We start from the raw sequence: 18,797 nt of genomic DNA, 5'->3' as shown, positions 1-18,797 counted from the left end.
CCATTCTCTCTCTCTCTGCCTTTCAGTTCGGTTTTTCTATCTGTCAAACGATGCCCACTTACTGCACGGACTGCACGGGAGTTTTTTTCCCCCCATGTGTCGGTGAGATGATTTGCAGAGGCATCTTCTTGTGCAAACAAGCCTTTAAAAAGCATCTCCCACGGGACTGACACCATTAAACACTGTCTGATTCAGTTTCACGCACTGAAATGACTAATGGGATATTATTTTAAGTAAGGAAACTGCATATGTCTCTTAATTTATGTGACACAATGTAAATCCAGACATCCATATCCTTGACTAAGTTGAAGGCTTTTTGAAAAAGTTGTGTATTGCATTAAAACACCCCACAATTTTTTTTTTTTTTCAAACTTCATCTTATGCCCACGTGCGTGGTTATTAGGTGTGGTATGAGGTTTGCACTCTTCTAACAGCCCTTTCTATTCCTGGCTCTCTGAAGGAAGGAAGGAAGGAAGGAAGGAAGGAAGGAAGGAAGGAAGGAAGGAAGAAACACTGCCTGCAGTGTTTGAAGTCACCGATCCTATTAAATCTAATGAATAAACTTAAAATGTAGATTATCTTTTCAACTTCTTTTTGTTATTTTGACATCTATGCTACCAATAGGGCGTGAAGGGTCATTACTTGACATATAATAAAGGCGTTGTTGATGCCCAAAAGGTCACATGAGGCCTAAAAGCAATTTAAAAACATTCTCGGGCTTGTTCATGGATATTAACACGTACAGAAAATGAAGTTAACGAAGGCATTCAGCGGGTGACAGGTAAGCCGGGAACGGCATCAAGGCAGGTAATGACTTGCTGGCGGAGTAATTGCACCTTGAGGAGTGATGTACACAGATGCTCTGCAGACTGGAGGAGACGCTTCTCAGGGTTGACCTGTATTGTGGGTGGGCACCTGGGCTCAAGGGCGGGCCCACAATTCATCTGTGACACCCGGTCGGTGGCTAACAAGCTGTCAGAGGCGTAGAGGACGTTCTTTAACTCACCTTATCGTGCACAGACTACCAGGATGCCCCGGAGGCTTCACGAAGCTAAACAAACCTGTTAAACTGTAAGTTTACTCTGAAACGTGTCCAAAAATAACTAATAGATACAACAGAGTGAAACAAAAATTGGAAGAGTATCATGAAACCTATGCGCTCCCCCTCTCTCTCTCTCTCTCTCTCTCTCTCCCTCGCTCTCTCCCCCTTTCTCCCTCTCTCTCCGCCTCCTTCTCATTCCACAGAGTGGCAGCGCTGGCACAGCATCGTCCAGAAACCCCTGAGCTGCGGTATTTGCCTCTGTACATCTCTTTACACTGCTCGTCACCGGTAGGTATGAATCAACACAACATAGCTGCGTGGTTTTTAACCAGCACGGTGCAATTTTGACTATTTTTTTTTTTGTTTCTTTGTTTTTAAAAGCTGCTAACGCGTAACCTGTTTTCTTTCGCCTCTCTCCGAGCAGGTAAGCCAAAAAAGAAAAAAAAATTAAAAAGAAAAGACAAGAAAATCATTGGATATACGAGAAAAGAGACCCGCGCTCATTTTGGCGATCTGCATGAGAAGATTAATTGAGGGGGAAAAAAAAGAAAAAGCTCCTGCCCTCTTCACATCGGCCAGCTTTAGAAGTGAGAAGAGACGGGACCTCTGCGCTTGGAGGAATCGCTCCTGTGCCGGCAGCAGTGTGCGGAGTGCAGACACAGACTTAGCAGACGCACTGAAGGGGCAGAGGGAAGACAGGAAGGTGGAGGATATTTTACGCACAACAGGGCCAAGCAACCCCAATTTAAAGAAGCCGGGAGTCTGCTACTCCGAGTAGAACTCGGTGTTTGGTCGGATTTGCACTTGACTGAGTCCATAGACACAATTAGACTCTATGTGGTCGGCCGGCATGGATTCCTTCATTATAGCGGCGCTGGCAGTGTGCTCTCTAACGGCACCAGCTTATGGGGACAAAGGGACGAGCAAAGCCCGGAGTTGTTCTGATATCAAGGTGTTTTACAAAGGAAAGGGGTTCCTTGTGGAAGATGTCCCTCAGTTTGAAATATCAGGTAAGCTTTTGTTCGTGTTGTGCGCACTACACCTCATCTTTACCCCTAAAACTGTAAATGACACGCAAAAACACGTTAATTATACCCGTAAGAGCCACACAGCTGCTTTAAACAGTATCATAATCTCTTTGCAAAATCCCTCTAAGAATGGTAGACTGATTGGGACAAAGTCACCACTAGGTTGTCTATATCCAAGTTGTGTATAAATGACATTGGTTCACAAACTCTTAATTTTGTGCTCACAGAGGATCTACAGGAAATTGTAACTCAACGGTGCCTTCATCAAAAAGTTTTTCGGTTTTTTTCTGGTGTAACTGAAAGCAGAGAAGACATCCATCTTTCATGTCACATGGTAAAGCACAAGGGCTCTGTATCTCTTAAGATGAAACACCGCTTTGAAAAGATAGTAAGACAGCCCAGGCAATCTGTCTATTTGATTCCTGATCAAAACTATGAGAAATCATCCCACACTCAGCTTTTTGGAAACACAGATATATGATATGCGCTTCACTTTCAGTTTTCCTTCATTAGAAAAACAAACAAAAAAAGCTGCTAACTCCTGAAGACACTCCCTAATTCTGCCTCTTCTTTAAACAGTGTCATCCTCTTGTGGGGAATTGCCAGCCTATAAATTGCCAGTCACTTGACCATGTGCTGTAACCATGCAAATATGATGCTGCTCACTGTGTCATTCAGGGGCTGATGTAAGGCAGTCACAAGCCTCTTTGCAGTTTAGATGATTGCATGTTTGCCTCCCCTGGAATTCAGTGCAATGCTTTCAAGCATATAAACACACGCACACACACACACACACTTTTCTGCTCTACAGTTACAGTATCACACATGCAAGGACAGGACATCTATGCTCATGGCCCCGTTTTTTATGCAGATTCAAATGGAACATCACTCACTTTTAAACTCTTTTTGAACTTTTTCCATTTCCGCAGACTCTGAATGCAGCGAGTGCCTTTCAAAAAAAAAGTTTGTAAAAAAAAAAGAAGTAGATGGCAACACATACAAAGCAATCTACTCAATTTACATTTGGATTTTGCAAAAACACACCTTTTCCTATCCCAGATTGACATACACTATATATTTTTTCCTCCACTGTCCAATTCCCCATCCTGAGAGCCAGCAGCAGCAGATAAACACCTCCCCTGTGAAGATTGAGAGGTTGGTCAGCACAGACTGAACAGTTCTGAGACAAGAGTGTCACACATCTCACACCATTGACCCTTGCACAAAACTGTGATCTGTTTTCTGGTTAAGTTCTAACACAACACAGTGTGGTTGCAGAAAAAAAAGGGGGTGATGTGGTTTAGAGAAGTCAGATATTCTTTTTAATCTCTCTTAGTTTTCTACTTAATGTTGAGCTCTCTCTGAGAGGCAACAGAATGAGTGTGAATGGGGAGCACGATAACGCAAAGTAGATCCTTTCAAGTGATTACACTCTTAGGTAGGGTAGTTGAAATGATCAAATTTGACAGTGCTGTAGTAAGCAGATGAAACTGTAAAAAAAACATCATCACTCCATTTATCTTTAGTTAGCAGTGAAGGGCAAGTGGTAAGTGGACACTTCTCATTTACTTGACAGACACACTGAATAAATCAATTGACGGAATTAACACCAGCCCTGGTTCCTTAGAGATACCCCCTTTTTCTAAATGTCTGTAATCCATAATGCTTTAAAGAGGGAATCTGTCTTGTCATGACATTAACTGTATCACTTGTTTCAATCAATGACGTGGAGCTTACTTAAGTTTGGGGTCAATGCCTCCTCAGTGAGAGAGGAGAGGGAGACACAGAAGGATGAGAAAAAAGACAGATGAGACAATGGATAGGCTTTGCACATCAGCAATACTTTCCTTGTGTTTCTATGTCTTTGTTCTCTAGCATAAAATACACTTCAGATGCTCCATTGAGGCATTTTAAAAATCTTGTAAAAAACCCCCCCAAAAAGTAGGATTTAATTTATTCCTCCAAAACATGAGCCGCTCGAATGCTGCAGTTGATCTCTGACATTTGCAGAGTTTGTTTCCTGCTGTGACACCGGGGTTCGATCAGCGTAAAGTATTGGCTGGGCCTGACTCAAGGTCACATGCTGAGTGACTCAGTTTTGGGAGGAAGAGTTGCATTCCAACTCTGAAAATGATGTCCACTTTCAGTACTTTCAAATCGTTTTTTCATGGCCACTTCACAGTTTATGAAATAATTATTACTCAGGCACAGAAAGCAGCTCGTGGAGTTATGAGCCAAACACCAAATTTCTTTTTTAAGATGTATAAATCTTGAGCATGGAGTGTGGACATCTAAGTAAATCAAATTTGAACAAGATAGACAAGTTCATTTCTGTTAATTTGACTTTTTTAAGGCATTAAGTATACATGTGCAGTAAATCTGACCCCATATCACAGGCTCCATCTGATTATCCTCAGTCAGCAGTGAATAAAGATTCCTAGATATCACATGGATGTGCCTCCTTTAACATCTTGGATAGTCCCCTATTCTTAAGTAATTTGCCCTGCAGAAAAAGCCACGAGGAGGAGAGCTATTGAGTTAAGGGTGAGCTGTTTGTTATCACTGTGTTGACGTAATGCTTACTGGACCATGGGGGAACTATAATTTGAGCTCCTTAAACAAGTTCACAGGGGCTAAAGTGAGCTGATTGATGCTTTTAAATGAGCATGATGATGCTATTTCGGCTCTGTAGAGTGTAATCAGTTTTGGAAACAGCTTTTTTTTTTCATCCATGTTTACCAAAAATGGATGATTGATTTTTATGTCTCCTCGCTGCGCTGCCCCCTCCCTGTCCCACCCCATCATTACAGTCTTGATGACTTATCCTGTTGTCTTTCAGGGGATGACATTCTTCATCTCTCTGTGTTTCTCTCTCATCGGCTCTTAAAGAGAGAGGCGCCAGGCACTCTTTGAAAGCAGTTGGCAGCCACAGAGCGTTAGATCCTCAATGTCACATAAGCCTATACAAAGAGACAAGCTGTATGAGACATCTGCAGGAAGGCTGGTAACATTTTGGTATGCCATTGATTTTCCCATGCTGTATTTGTGTTGTTGGTTGCTGGTTGCTACACACTGACTGTGAGTTGCACAGTGCTCTGGAGTGTCATTATAACCAGTGTTTGGCTAATGATACAGTAGGACTGCTATTTACCAAGGCTGCTAGGAACTCTTCTTGACTAAAGACTGGCTTGTGGCTGGAAATATGGACTGGTCTGTATGGCAGCCCACCATGAGAAGTATGAGAATGTTTTGAACTCAACAGCTTCACTCAGAATTTAGGGGAAAAAAGTAGCACTGTAGTTAAAAGCTGGCCACTCCTCTCATCTCTTTGACTGAGGCTAATATTAAAATACTGGCTGCTAAGAGTGTTTGCTTCCCCTTACTCCTCTTTTCAGCCAGAGGTTAAATGTAGAAGAAGTCCATTGCCAGTAAAAAAAAAAGAAAGAAGAAGAAGCTGGCAAGCCACAGAAAGGCTGCAAAATCAACTCCACAACAGCAAACGAATAGTAAATGGTGAAATTATGGGTGCTAGTATTGCTTACTATCTTGAGCAGCACTATTTTTTGTATGGCTATTGCAGAGGCCCATGTTCAAATCTGCTCTGGGGTTTTTATGATAGGACTTTAAATTGTCCTATCATAATAAAGGCTAAAAAGCCTCCCAAAGTAAATGGGTATTTTATTAAAATATAGATTATATTTGGAAAGTTGCAGTAAGACGCTTGTGGTGGTGTATCATTTATGCACCCTCAGCAATGTACTCTCATGCCAGTAAGGATAATAAAAAAATAATTTGACAGTCTTACAGATTATTTGGACATCATTGTCCCACTGTGTTCTTATTAGCTTGCTCTCAAGTGGATGCATTATGTTATTGTAACAGCAAAGAGCTATACTATAATGAAAGTGCGTTTGCAGGAAATGAAGACAAGCTTTGTTAAGCACTTTTATTACTTACTTCGCACTATTGAAATATTAGTTTTACATTTTACATTTTCTTTGTTAGTTTCCTTCGCTGTGAATTTTATAATGAAACCACACTCAGCCAGAGCAGTTATAGGGACTCTGTTCTCAGTCTCTATACATATAGCCATCAAAATAATTGCGCTGTGATTAGATGTATGGTTAATATTTGTGGAAGTAATTCTTTAAATGCAACATCTCAGCTTAAATACACGTGTTGCATAGATGTGGCTGCAGGTGGACGTATTCTTGTCACGTCCATGTCCACGCAGGATTGTCAAAAAAAATAAAAAAATCGGTACTCAGACACTGATGGATTCTAAAAAAAGGCAATCAGATTACATTAGTCATTTGCAAAAGTGTCAATACCAGCGGTGCAGCCTTTAGCATTTCCAGTTTGCACACTTCACAAATGCACGCAGGCAGGCCTGTCTCTTCACTACCAGCTGAAGTAGTTGATGTTCACAACACTGAACAACACTTTATGTGGAAATTCTAGATTAAAGTCAGTAAAGCTTCGGTTTTAACAACACTGAAGTATTGAATAGTTCCCATAAATGTTAACTGAGCTGGCACACGGGTTTAACTGTTAGCTCTTTAACTGTTAGCAGTTACCCCATAGCCACATTAGCCATCTGTTATCATTAAGGCAGTGGCTAGCAGCTAAGGCTAATAATAAAATGGCAATGTTAATGTTGGTGCTAGGTACCAAATGTCTGTTCTGTCTGTCTGTTGATGGCAATTTAACACTATCACACTCGTCATTTTTTTCCCTTGGTACTGACAGTGGTATTAAATAGGTTGTATTGTTCTGAGTATCTGTATTGAGTTTGAAATTCTACTAATATGACAACCTAATATCTTAAGTTACATGTTTTTTAGGTGTATTTGGCTCATTTTTGCCTTAAGTATCCTTACGTAGTAGAAAAAGAAAAAAATATCTTTTTTTTATTAAATTATTGATGGTAATCTCACTAGGTTGAATTTCATTACACTTTAACACTAACACATCCAACATTGCAAGTCTGCAATGCACAAGTTATACTAGCATGGAAGCCGGATGGATAAATGATCACACGTGTAGTCCCTTTTCTATAAAGGACTCTTTGTAGATAAAGGGACTCAGCAAACTTAAACATAAATAGAAAATACTGTGTGTGTTGAGATAAGTGTTAGCCCTATCTCTAGCCCTTATCCCCACTGATGTGGTGTTCTTATTCTCCTTATGCTGGATAACTAATTGATCACACAGAATTACATATGAATGGAACTCATTAACTGACTCGAAGATAAGAGAGCTGAAGCTTATTTGAAGGTTGATGTCAGCATAAAGCCCCATGCTTCTGTTGGTCTTCCTCTTCAAACAGATTAAAGCAAAAGCAACAGTTGTTTCAGTATCACAGCGTGCAGGCTCATAACTCTGCTGCAGTTTAAAGTCTGTCAATTCCTGCATCTGGGCTCCTGTCTGTGCTTGTTTGTGTGTAGCACTGGAGTGTTTGTGAGCGTGCATTTCTGTGTGTGTGTGTGTGCTAGTGTACCGACTGAAAACACCAAAGTTGTTAAATGCTGAAGTCAGTAAGAAGCCTCTTGAAGCATTAAGCCATAATGGGCTGCAGGGAGCATGAAACAGACCACAGCATGTTTGAAGTTCAGAGAGAGAGAGAGAGAGAGATGGACTGCTGACTGCTGACTGACTTGGCCTGCCCTGGTTGGTCTGCTTGGTTTTTCTTGTCCTGCCCCGCCCTCTTAACTGACTGTAAGAAAACTAAATAAATAAATATAACACACAAAAAAATGATAAATTATGACAAGGAAAACGGTTAAAGGAAAACAACCTCTTTTAAAAAAGTCCTTATGTAATCACTGTTTATTCTCAAAAAGCCTGTTAGAAACATGCAAATCTGCCGGAGGAAAGCATCAACTACTTAATTTGACTCATTTTTTTGGCAGACTGGTATAACAGCTGACCAACCTGCCGTTATTTTTGCTTTCATTCCTATGACTAATGTCAGAAAATTACAACTATTTCCCACACCTTGTAAAAGGTAAGAAATTGAGGTGCTCTGAGAGACTGGCGGCTGGCTTTTAGAATGTGATGTACTACCTTGACAAGCATCATCTGCTTCCTCTCTGACCTACATGAGTTTCACTGACAGCCACCACTTCCTCTTCTCTCATCTTGGGCTCCCCTTGTCTTATGTTCACTGTCACATATCAAATGCGAGAGAAGGGCTTCACATGTAGAGCCCTCTATATGAAAGCACACACAGAAACAGCAGACACACAGATGACAGCACATATAACAGGGGGTCTCTTTGCATCAGGCATGTGTGTGTGTGTGTGGAATCAGGGGCTTGTGTGTTGCTTCCCTCAGAGGGCTGCAGTGTGTCGGTGTATGATTCCTCTTTTGTCTTCAGAGGAATTGGTTGTGTCACTATTCCCTCATCACAGCAAGCTCCTTCAGTGTCTCTAGTTGTGTGTATGTGTGTGTGTTTCTGTGTGTGGAAGCGAGTGGGGGTTAGTGGAGCAGGGAAAGGGGAAGGTTGGGTGCAGATGTGTGTGCACATGTGTACCCGGTGTCTCCACGAGCCTAGAAGTGAATCTTCATTTGTTGGTGTGCGCTGTGCACGGCTCCTAGAGTTTAAAAACTGCTTGCTTTTCATTTTCTGTCATCATGTGCAAAACTGTGTTTGTTCATGACTGCAGACATTTTTATTTTGCTTTTTCTTCATTTGCGTTAATGCGCATGTGTACCATTGCCATGCTGCTGCGACTCATGTCCCCTCCAGCGGTGCTTTCTTTAGTTTAGGCGAGAATTTGAAGTGTCAAGGATCGTGCTCCGGCTGTATGAGAGCGTTCTTTCTGTTACTCCAGCTGTTTCAAACACAAACCAATGGCTACTGCCGTTTCAACTGAGGTCGTGCAGTATGATTTTCTTTCTTTTTTTTGCAATGTGACACACCCTAGAAAACACATATATTCCGTCTGCAGGTGTGAACCACAGGATATGCTGGGAGATCTTTGTACTTCAGCTAAGACGCTCCTCAGAGGGGAAATCCTATGCCTATACAGCATTAGAGCAACAAATTTAGTAGATGCAAACGCATGTATGGAGTTGGAGTATTCATTTGACTGTTTGATTGTGATTACCAATTTATTTGTCCTGATGATACATTTATCTGTTTATTGGATATTTGGAGCAGATTTCTTCACAAATAGTGATTTCTGAAGAAAGAAAAATCTTCAGCTTGTATTTAATTTGATATTTTATTGATTGATTTGTTTTCCTGAGTTTAGAAATCTCACAGGCTGTGCATGAATCCCTGAAATAAATAATCAATGAAACCTATGAAAAAATGCAGATTCGAGATTACAACAGCCCAAGATGATGATCAAATTATTGTTTTTTCCTACAGACCATCCCACTCCCCAAGATGTTAGTTTTAAAGCAGAGAAAGAATGCACATGTGACTATCAGCTAAGTGTTGAGCCATATGACTAGGAAATGCTTTGTATTCCACTGCTTGAAATGATTTGTGTGTGGCAGCTACATTTTCTCACTAATGCTTCTTGTGAAGCTTCGGCACACTCCTAAGCGCTTCCTTCACAGCAGATCCAGTTCTGTATACGCAGTATAATTAAAAGAATCCATGGAAACAGCTGTCAGGCTTATATCTACAAACATATTGAAAAAGCTGAAATGGGCGTTTAAGAGAGATTGTGCCAGTGAATAAAAAGAGAAAATAAAAAGTTGGTAAAAAAAAAAAAGAAGAAAGAAGTGAATACCTAAAATCTGTCCAATGACATCTGTCATGCACAGTAGAAACTGAATTAATATTGCGCACACACAGGTATAGCAGTATGCATATCCCACAACTGCACACCTCCTTTTTATTAGCGCACTGAGGAAAACATAGGCGACGTCTTTGTGGAATGAAAATGGGGAGAAACATGACTGCAAGTTATTAAACCTTCAGCAAGTGCACATGTTTCTGAATCAGTGTGTGTGAGACGCAGGCTTCCCAGGTGTTTCTCGAGTTGTGAATATCCTCTTTGTCTTCGTTTTCTCATCCTCTCCCCCGAGGTGTAAACATCATTCTCTGTAATCCCTTCCACGGAGCGTGTTTCCGTACTTTGGATGCAGACACGTTGCCGCATTCTCTTCTGCTCTATCAAATCTCCAGCTCTGACCTTTTAAAAAAAATTTTAATTGGTCATTTGGAGGATTTTTTTTAGCTGCTATAGGCAAGTGCCTGCACACAATAGCTATTACTGCTTTTTTTTTGGCATTCATAATTTCCTGAAGATTTTCTCTCAGCGAGATAAACTGTTTCACACTCTTTTCTATTACTCTAATTATTTCCTCCCGCTGCATACTTCCTCTTTCCCAAAGTCTTTTCTGGCTTTGAGCTTTTATCACTCTCATTCTTTCCATATCTGCTCCTGCAGAGGAAGTTGTGAATTCATTTATTTTTCATTGCAAATTTACTGCATGTTCGCAGATGCGCTGCAAAAACATCGCTGGTTTGCTTCTGTTGCTCCTTTGTGATTTTCATGGCTCCATATGGCTATATGGTTGGCTCTATAGAAAGTCAAGAGCTGCGTTTGAGTTGTCTGTCCTCCAAGCTTTAGTAGAGAGATGCATAAACAATGTGAGAAGAAGTACAACATGTACTTTCTTAAACATTTCATTTGAATCTTTTTATATTGAGGCGAAGATTTTACAATATTTTAGAGAGAAACCCAACAATCAAACCAGTTGTGAAAAAAAACCCAAACCCTTTTTAACATCTCAAAGAGAACTCGGCCTGTGCTTCAACTGGTTGATGAGAGGAGAGTGGAGAGAGAAGAGACGTGTATTTAGAAGCAACAAACAGTAAAAGGTGGACAGTGGGTTGGCCCAGTAATAACAGATTATTAGCATGCAGCTTAGCTGGCAAAGGCAGATGGACACATAAGAAAAATGACTAGATAGGAGTTAGGAAACCAGAAACTATGAGGGAGAGACAATAAGACTTATCACATGCAATAATGGCCTATAAATTCATAAAGAGCAGAAAAGTAGAGTGTCTCATTTTGAGTTCCTGGTAGTCAAATCTATAGAAGTGTAGCATTTATCAAAAGGTCAGTAATATAGTAACTGTCACACATAGCAGGCATGCTGGGAAGATTTCAGCTCTGAAGGATGTATAGATTTTTCATGAGTTATTTCAAATTTTTGTCAATAATGTTGTAGGAGGGACTGCCACTACCATGGGTTCTGCAACACAGATAAAGGTTATTTGCCACTGTGCACACACACACACACACACACTCATGTCTGGTTTGCTATCCTCGTGGGGACATCCCATTGACATAATGCTTTCCCTAGCCCCTTACCCTAACCCTAACCATCAAAAATGAATGCCTAACCCCAACCCTTACCCTAAACCTAACCATAACCTAATTGTAACCCTGACACTAAAACCACATTTTGAGTGTGAAAATTGCTTTCAACCCCGAGGGGACCTGGATTTTGGTCCCCACTGTGCAGAAAGTCCCCACCAGTATAGTAAATGTCAGATTTTGGTCCCCACCAGGATAGTACGAACCCGTACACACACACACACACACACGCACACACACACACACTCACACACACACAAATGTAAAAAAAAGCACAAAGACACTGTGTGCTTGCCCTGCACACTGAACTTTAAACAACTCAAGGAAATTTGTCTTCTTAGCTCAGTGCACAGCACAGCGTCAGCCGTGAAGTCTCACTGTGTGTGCCATCCGGCCCCAGCACGCGACTGCATAAAAGGGAGAAGTTGATTAGCAAAGTCGCAGGAGGAGTGCCAATCACACCACAAGGTGCTGCTCCCCGCACTACTGTGGCCCAGTGCTCTTCCTGCACCTTAACTAAAAGGCACACCTGCAGTGTAAAAAACAGTCATGTGGTTTTCTTGCACATAATCAGATTTTTTTTTAAAGTGTGTGTAAATTTTTATTTATTTCCTTTTATTTCTTAAGGAATAGATAAATATATGGTGCAATATAAGTTCCTCCTTTTTTTAAAGTAAAAGTGGAAAGTGCAGAGGGCGTCTGTCTGCCCGACAGAGACTGGGAGCTGGTACTACAGAAGGGGAGAGCCTGATAACTAAAAGGCTCTGCTTCACATTCTACTTTTGGAAACTCTAACAACCACAAGTAAGCCTGAATTCTGAGAGCAAAGTGCTCTGTTGGGATAATATGGTACTAAGAGGTCTTTTTATATGATGGAGCTTGGCCATTAAGGGCTTTGAATGTAAGGAGGAGAATTTTAAAACCTTTTCAGACTGTTACTGGGAGCCACTGAGCAGAACTTAATATGGGAGAAAAATGATCTCTTTTTCTAATTTCTGTCAGTACTCCTGCAGTCGTGTTTTAGATCAGATGGAGGGCTTTTATAGGGCTATTGGAACATCCTGATAATAAGGAACCACAATGGTCCAACTTGGAAGTAACAAATGCATAGGCTAGATTTTCAGCATGGCTCTGACAAAGTGTGCTCCTAATGAATAAAGGCCATGCGATGATTTTTTAAAATAAACTAAAGATCTGGCTATGGCTGATCAACGACTTCTTTATTAAAAGAAAGTATTAATGCCATTTTGATTCTTCCTGTAAATCTATTTTCCCACATGCACTTTAAACATCTTCCTTTGCTCTTAGTTTGAACGTGTTTACAGTGGAAACTTTCAGTTTAGCAGTTTTAACAGACTTTCAAACTCCATGATCCCACAGCATGTCTGCCTCTCCATCTGGTACATTTTTGGAACCTCAACTTTCTAATTGCAATAAACTGCAAAGATCACTGGCCTTTCATGGCATTAGTTCTTGCAGCAAACAGGATACTCAAATAAGTTCTTCTAAATGTGCACTTCAGTCTTTTTAAGATCTTTGTCTTCTAGTTTCTGGTAAAGCAGTTTCTTCCATTAAAAAAAAAAAAAAAAAAATCAGAGTCCACTCCAACTCTCATCTTCTGTCAGATTTAGTGCTTTCTAAGCACATTCTTCTCCATTTAAATAGTGAGATCTGATTCCATGTGACATCATTTGTCAAGCATTATTTGTGGCCAAGAAAGGCCTGAGTAGTTCATGGTGGTTTGCTTATTTGGCTTGACCAGCCCTTGCGATTTAATTTTGGAGGTAGAGTGACTGTCTGAAGATGGAGGAGCGGGAAATGACCGGAGGATTACTAAGACCTTGTGAGAAGAGGGTCGCATAAAAAAAGCTCATAATTACAGGGGGGAAATGTGCAATTACTGTCAATTGTCATCCTGGTTGCTAGTATAAGATTAGTTTTTATTACCCAAAGCTTTACCTCTATGGCTCCCCCTCCCCACACACACACATATCACCACCACCACCACCACTTTTCTGACTCACTATTCATTTCTTCTTCTTCTTCTTCTCTTTCCCGTCTGTCCACTCCCTTTACCAGCCAATTTTACAAACTCTCGTCAGTTTCTCAGTGTGTCTCCCTTTTCTTTGCCTGTTTATGAGCATCGTAACCTCCAAATAGACATGCCATATGAACCACTTAATTGCTAGTAGTGCTCCTGTATATCTGTCTGCCTAAAAATAAGAGTAGTAGAAAGCCAGTTTGGAGCACGTGTAAGGAAATACTGATATGTTTTCATGCTATGTTATAGCTGCTTGGCTCTATGCAACTTGGCAGCACATGACTGAACAAAATGCTGGAAAAGGGCTTCCTCTACTGTACCCTGTCAACACCCCCTTTTTACTCTTCTCTGCTTGTTTATTGAGGAGGGCAAGCAGTGAACAAATGAACTTGCCAATTACAATGACTGATTTAGCTTTCCCCAGCTTCTCTTCAGCTGTAACACCCAACATTATAGTTGGAATCACTCATTAGTGTTTCATTTGTCTTATTTCTTGTCCTTTGCAGTCTTCATCTCTTCTTCCCACCCTGCAGAGTATTCTTGCATAAATATTTTACATCTTCCCAGTGAACTCTGTCAACCCTTAGCGCATGCCTAAATCACCTATTATAACATATAAAATGTTGTTAAATCCGAGTGTATATCAATTTGTCCTATCAAAAGCTGCTCATCTTGCATTACTTTGTTCTTTTTTTATAAGCACTCATGTTAGACAACACATACTAAACTAATTTGTGGCAATAGAAAGTTTAAAAATAGCATTATTGACATGGCAGAAAGAAAATGCTTTACATATAAAATAACTGTACCGTCCGTATAATTCAAGCTAAATCGGACATATTTCTAAATGATGGATGATGGAGCATGAGTACAAAGATAAAAAGTCAAACAAGTAAAGTAAAAAAAACATGTTAAAGAATGTATTAAAGTCAGTTGTATATGGTACGTTCTCTTACCTTACAGTAGCATTCTGGACCACCTGAAGTTTGGAAAGGTTGTGTTGAAAGAAACAGGAACATAGCCAGTTTTAAAGCTGACTGGAATGTAATAAAGGCATGGCAGTAGGAGGCAAGGGTAGACACAGTCTTTCATCTTACGCTGTTCTCCTCTGCAGCCTGTTTGAAACTCTCAGCTGACTGAAAATATGCAGAACGTGATACAGTGAGTTCGGTATCTTGCAGCAGTGTATTTCAGCTGAAATCCCTGACTCATCAGTGTCGTATTTGACACCTTGAGGGAAGCTCAACTGTCTTGCACCATTTGTATCCAGTGACTTTATTGGTGATTGTAACAGAAAGCTTTGTCAGAGATAGTCTAGCATCTCTGCTCTTCATTTTGTGCCTGAGTGTGCGTATTTAGTCCAGGATCTGGTTTAAACTAAAAGCCTTCTCTTTAAATCTTTCATGCTCCTGCTACCGTCCTACTGAGATAAAAAGAGAAGCTGAGAGATGATTCAAAGGGCTTATAAATCATTACTTTTTCACACACGTTCAGTTTCATTATGTCATTCTTTATGTGTGCCTTTTTTGAATTTTAACTAAGAATCACGTCTTTTATAGCCACTTGATCTTATTATCTGTCTTGTTACAAAGAAAAGTTGCATGCTGCATCATTTTTTCATCTTATATACGTGTGTATGTCTTTGTATTTGTCTGCTTTGTGTGTCCTCTTAAAAAAATGTTATGAACAGCAACACCGTGTTGGTAAATCTAGCTGTGAAGCAGCAGTAGTGGCAGCGCTCTGTCATACAGTCTGTCCTTTGCGTGTCCCTATACCATGCACCCTACTTTCCCAGCAAGCCCTAGCAGACTCAGTCCCAGCCCTGAGGCCCAGGGCATCACTCAGTCAAATTGAATCACAAATCCTTTTGGGCAGAAGAGGCTGTGGCTCAGGATGAATGGTTTTGGTTTGTCATGTCATGTCTGCTGATGAATGGCCAGGGCCTAGAGGACTGAAAGGGCTGAACCAAGGTAAGTGGGACTTGTGTAGGTCATTTCCCAGGCAGATTTTGGTCATCATATATTCTCCTTCTACAGACTGAATTCTTTCATTCTTCAAAACTAACTTCTATATATCTATAATTACTAGTTATTATAGTAATATATATTTAATAACACAATTTTAGATTACTTTCCTGTTTAAAATGAACTCCTTGGAGAAAGTACATTAGGCTGGGGGAAAAGGCAACAAAAGAAAAAGCAATGTTCCTGTTTTTTTACTTTTCTTTGCAATAAGAGAAACACAAAGAGAAGTTCTGATGTTTCATATTGCGATGCTTTCTCAAGAGAGCTGTGCTTTTACTGGGATCAACACTATTACTGTAGGAAGACACTTTCTTCTTAAAGCTTCCATTCATTTTTAGGCTCCTAGTGTTTTCAGATATGACTTTAGAAATTAAACTTACCTTTTTTTCACCCCTCGGGCTCTCACTTCCTCTTGTCAGCTTTCCTCGCCTTCTTTTACTCTTTGCTCTCTTCACATCTCTCTTGGTTAGCTTGCCATGATTAAGCACAGCTGTCACACTTACTCAGAAGTCACTCTTTTTTGAATTTTTATATAAATGTGGTCCGCTATCTTTCTCATTCCCTGGCCCTGCTCACTTTGAGTGATGTCTGAATAAATTAAAAAATGAAGAAAAAAAAAGAATAAATAAATGAATAAATTAAAAAACCAAAAACAGAAAAAACCCAGACTACAAAATAACTAATAATAACCTAACTCCTCTGTATTACTCTCTGAGGTAGTGATGTGTAGCCTCGGGTTACTGAGGCGGCTCAGACTATGGGAAACTGGGCTGTGACACTGAGCTGATAGAAACTTAAATTATTTGCCAATGTCTTTGTTTCACCTCAGCTAGCTGGGTAGGCAGTAAACTCACACACACTACCTTGACGCATACAATTTGCCCTTTGCCTTCAGTTTTCCTTTCTGTAAATTCAGGAACCACACTGTATACTTTAATCACTCCATGGCTGATGAATAATAATACGAAACACTCTGCTAACATTAAATGAGTGGTTATCATACTGCTAATTAGCAGCTTTAGACTATAGCAGTATAAATGAGGGATACTTCAGGGTCACCTGATCCAGCCTTAACTATAATCTTTATCAAAAAAGGCAGTTTTAACTCTAATCTTAAAAGCAGAGAGGGTGTCTGTCTCCTGAATCCAAACTGGGAGCTGGTTCCAAAGGACAGGAGACTGAGAGCTGAAGGCTCTGCCTCCAATTCTACTTTAAGACACTCTAGGAGCCAAATGTAAGCCTGGAGTCTGAGAGCAACGTGCTCTTTGAGATTAATATGCTACTGGGAGGTCTTTAAGATGTGACAGAGTATGATTATAAAGACTATATGTGAAGAGAAGGAATTCTGGATTTACAGTAATAGGAAGCCAATTAAGAGAAGCTAATATTGGAGACATGAGGAGAAATATGATCTCTCTTTCTAGTCCCTGTCAGTACTTGCTGCACCATTTTTTTGATTAATTAAAGGCTTTTTAGGAAACAGTCTGATAAAAATGAATTACAGTAGTCTATCCTAGAAGCAGGGAATGCATGAACTAATGTTTCACCATCACTCTGGGACAAAATGCTATTCAGTATTTGTGTAAAATGCGTGTTGAAGGAAATATCCTGAGCAATGATGACTCCAAAAGTCCTCAAAGTGCTACTGTAGGTCAAGGTAATCTGGTTAGACACCATGTTTTTAACATTTTCAGGACCAAATGCAGTAACCTTGACTTTGTCTGAATTTAGAAGTAAGAAATTACAGGTCATCTAGGTTTTACAGACATGCCTGTAGTTTAATGAATTTGTTATCTGGCTTCATAGATAAATGTAACTGGGTATCATTTATATAGAAATGAAAATGTATGCAGTGTTTTATAATAATATTACTTCAGGGAAATGCACATAACGTAAAAAGTATTGGTCCCAGCAAAGAACCCTGTGGAACTCCGTTTCATGTGTGATGATAATTTCCCATTTACATGCACAAAGTCTCTTATTGCATGTGCTCTTTGACATTACATAGACTTTGTACTAGTGAGTAGTGTGACAGTTAAAAGACCACATAATATGTGCTCTTACATAAAACTCAACAGGGTATTATCTGGAAAACAACTTAGCTGAAGAACAAAAATTTGTGTATATTACAAAATAATACCCACAATAACTTTTTAGAAAGTAAAACCATCAGCCTTTTTCTCTTAAATTTTGCATCTCTTAAATTCATGTAATTTGGAAGTAGTTATTACTAATTTTTAAAACACCACAGAATGACAAATGGGGCCAAAATCTGTGTTTGTATAGAACATTAATCTACATTCAAACTAAACTGATTGTGTTTAAAAATGCTATATTTCATATTAACCTAAATGACTTAATGATATTTTTGTGCATACTCTGTTGAAAGTTGTCCTTCAGTGATGAGAAACCTGCTGCCGCTTCTCTATGATCATCAAATCAATATTTTAATCAGTCTAAGCTGTAGCACCTGTAATTCTTAATAGCCTTTCCTATCATGTCATTAACAGGAAAAACATTTGTATAATTATAACGCCATTCAGTCATCACCAATCACAAGTCGTTCCAGTATTAGGTTTTATAACTTGGTGTCTAAATTTGGGAGGTTTTTAGTGAGAACGGATCCTTGTCAGGATTTCCTGTTCAAATTTGCTGATGTAGCAAATGATGGATGGAAGAAAGCTTCTGCTCTTCTCTGACTGTTTACTCACAGATTAGATTCCAATCTCTTTCAATTAAGCTCCTTGGGAAACACACTCCTGGTCTCTCAGCATCCCCGTGAATTCTTGCCATCTGAACCCATCTGCCACCCAGTGAAACACATTCACAGCAGCAGGCTCAGATGGCTAACTGCCCCCTTAACTGCTGCAAAGTCTATCCACAGAGAAATTATCATTTCACTGCAGCACAGTTAATGAAACGCTTTAGGTCGGGGAAGAGGAAATGGATGGAAGCGATTTGAGCTTGTGCATGTGCCTCTGTTTGTCCTTGTAGAGATCCTTTCAAGGCGTGGCTGTCTTTTTTTGTCTGCAAGATAGCGCTTCATGCTTGTTTAGCAAACAGAGCCTTTTGTGATTTTGGATTTCCAGTGAACCTCTATGCATTTCTGTGGTGTGTTTGTTCTCTTGAACTGCATGTGTCTGTGTGGAACATTGTGGAGCAGATATGTGCTTTTATGAGCAGGTCTGTCCTTGTAGTTAAACCCTTGTGTAGCCCTTGTAAAGGCATTTGTTGAGCAGTGCAGCAGTATTAGGTGATATAGACATCTGCCCTGGCAGTCAAGTGGTGACTACCCCTGTAGACAGCCACCTTAAT

At 40.0% G+C, this 18,797-nt stretch overlaps 1 protein-coding gene across 2 annotated transcripts in view; it reads left to right on the top strand.

Moving 5' to 3' along the window:
• The first annotated feature begins 930 nt into the window (after positions 1–930).
• The window catches only part of gpc1b (glypican 1b), a 60,358-nt gene continuing 42,491 nt past the window's right edge, over positions 931–18,797 (top strand). The window contains exons 1-3 of one of the 2 annotated variants that reach the window (XM_031755908.2): positions 931–1,071; positions 1,246–1,330; positions 1,467–2,052. In XM_031755908.2, coding sequence (XP_031611768.2) covers positions 1,878–2,052 — 175 coding nt within the window. In that variant the 5' untranslated portion in view covers positions 931–1,071; positions 1,246–1,330; positions 1,467–1,877. Of the gene's footprint in view, positions 1,072–1,245; positions 1,335–1,466; positions 2,053–18,797 lie in introns of both variants that reach the window. The other variant, XM_039602493.1, reaches the window with a different exon arrangement.

The sequence above is a fragment of the Oreochromis aureus genome, linkage group 18, assembly GCF_013358895.1.
Source record: "Oreochromis aureus strain Israel breed Guangdong linkage group 18, ZZ_aureus, whole genome shotgun sequence".
In the NCBI taxonomy this organism is placed as follows: Eukaryota; Metazoa; Chordata; class Actinopteri; order Cichliformes; family Cichlidae; genus Oreochromis; species Oreochromis aureus.
This window is presented reverse-complemented; position numbering and strand designations above follow the sequence as displayed.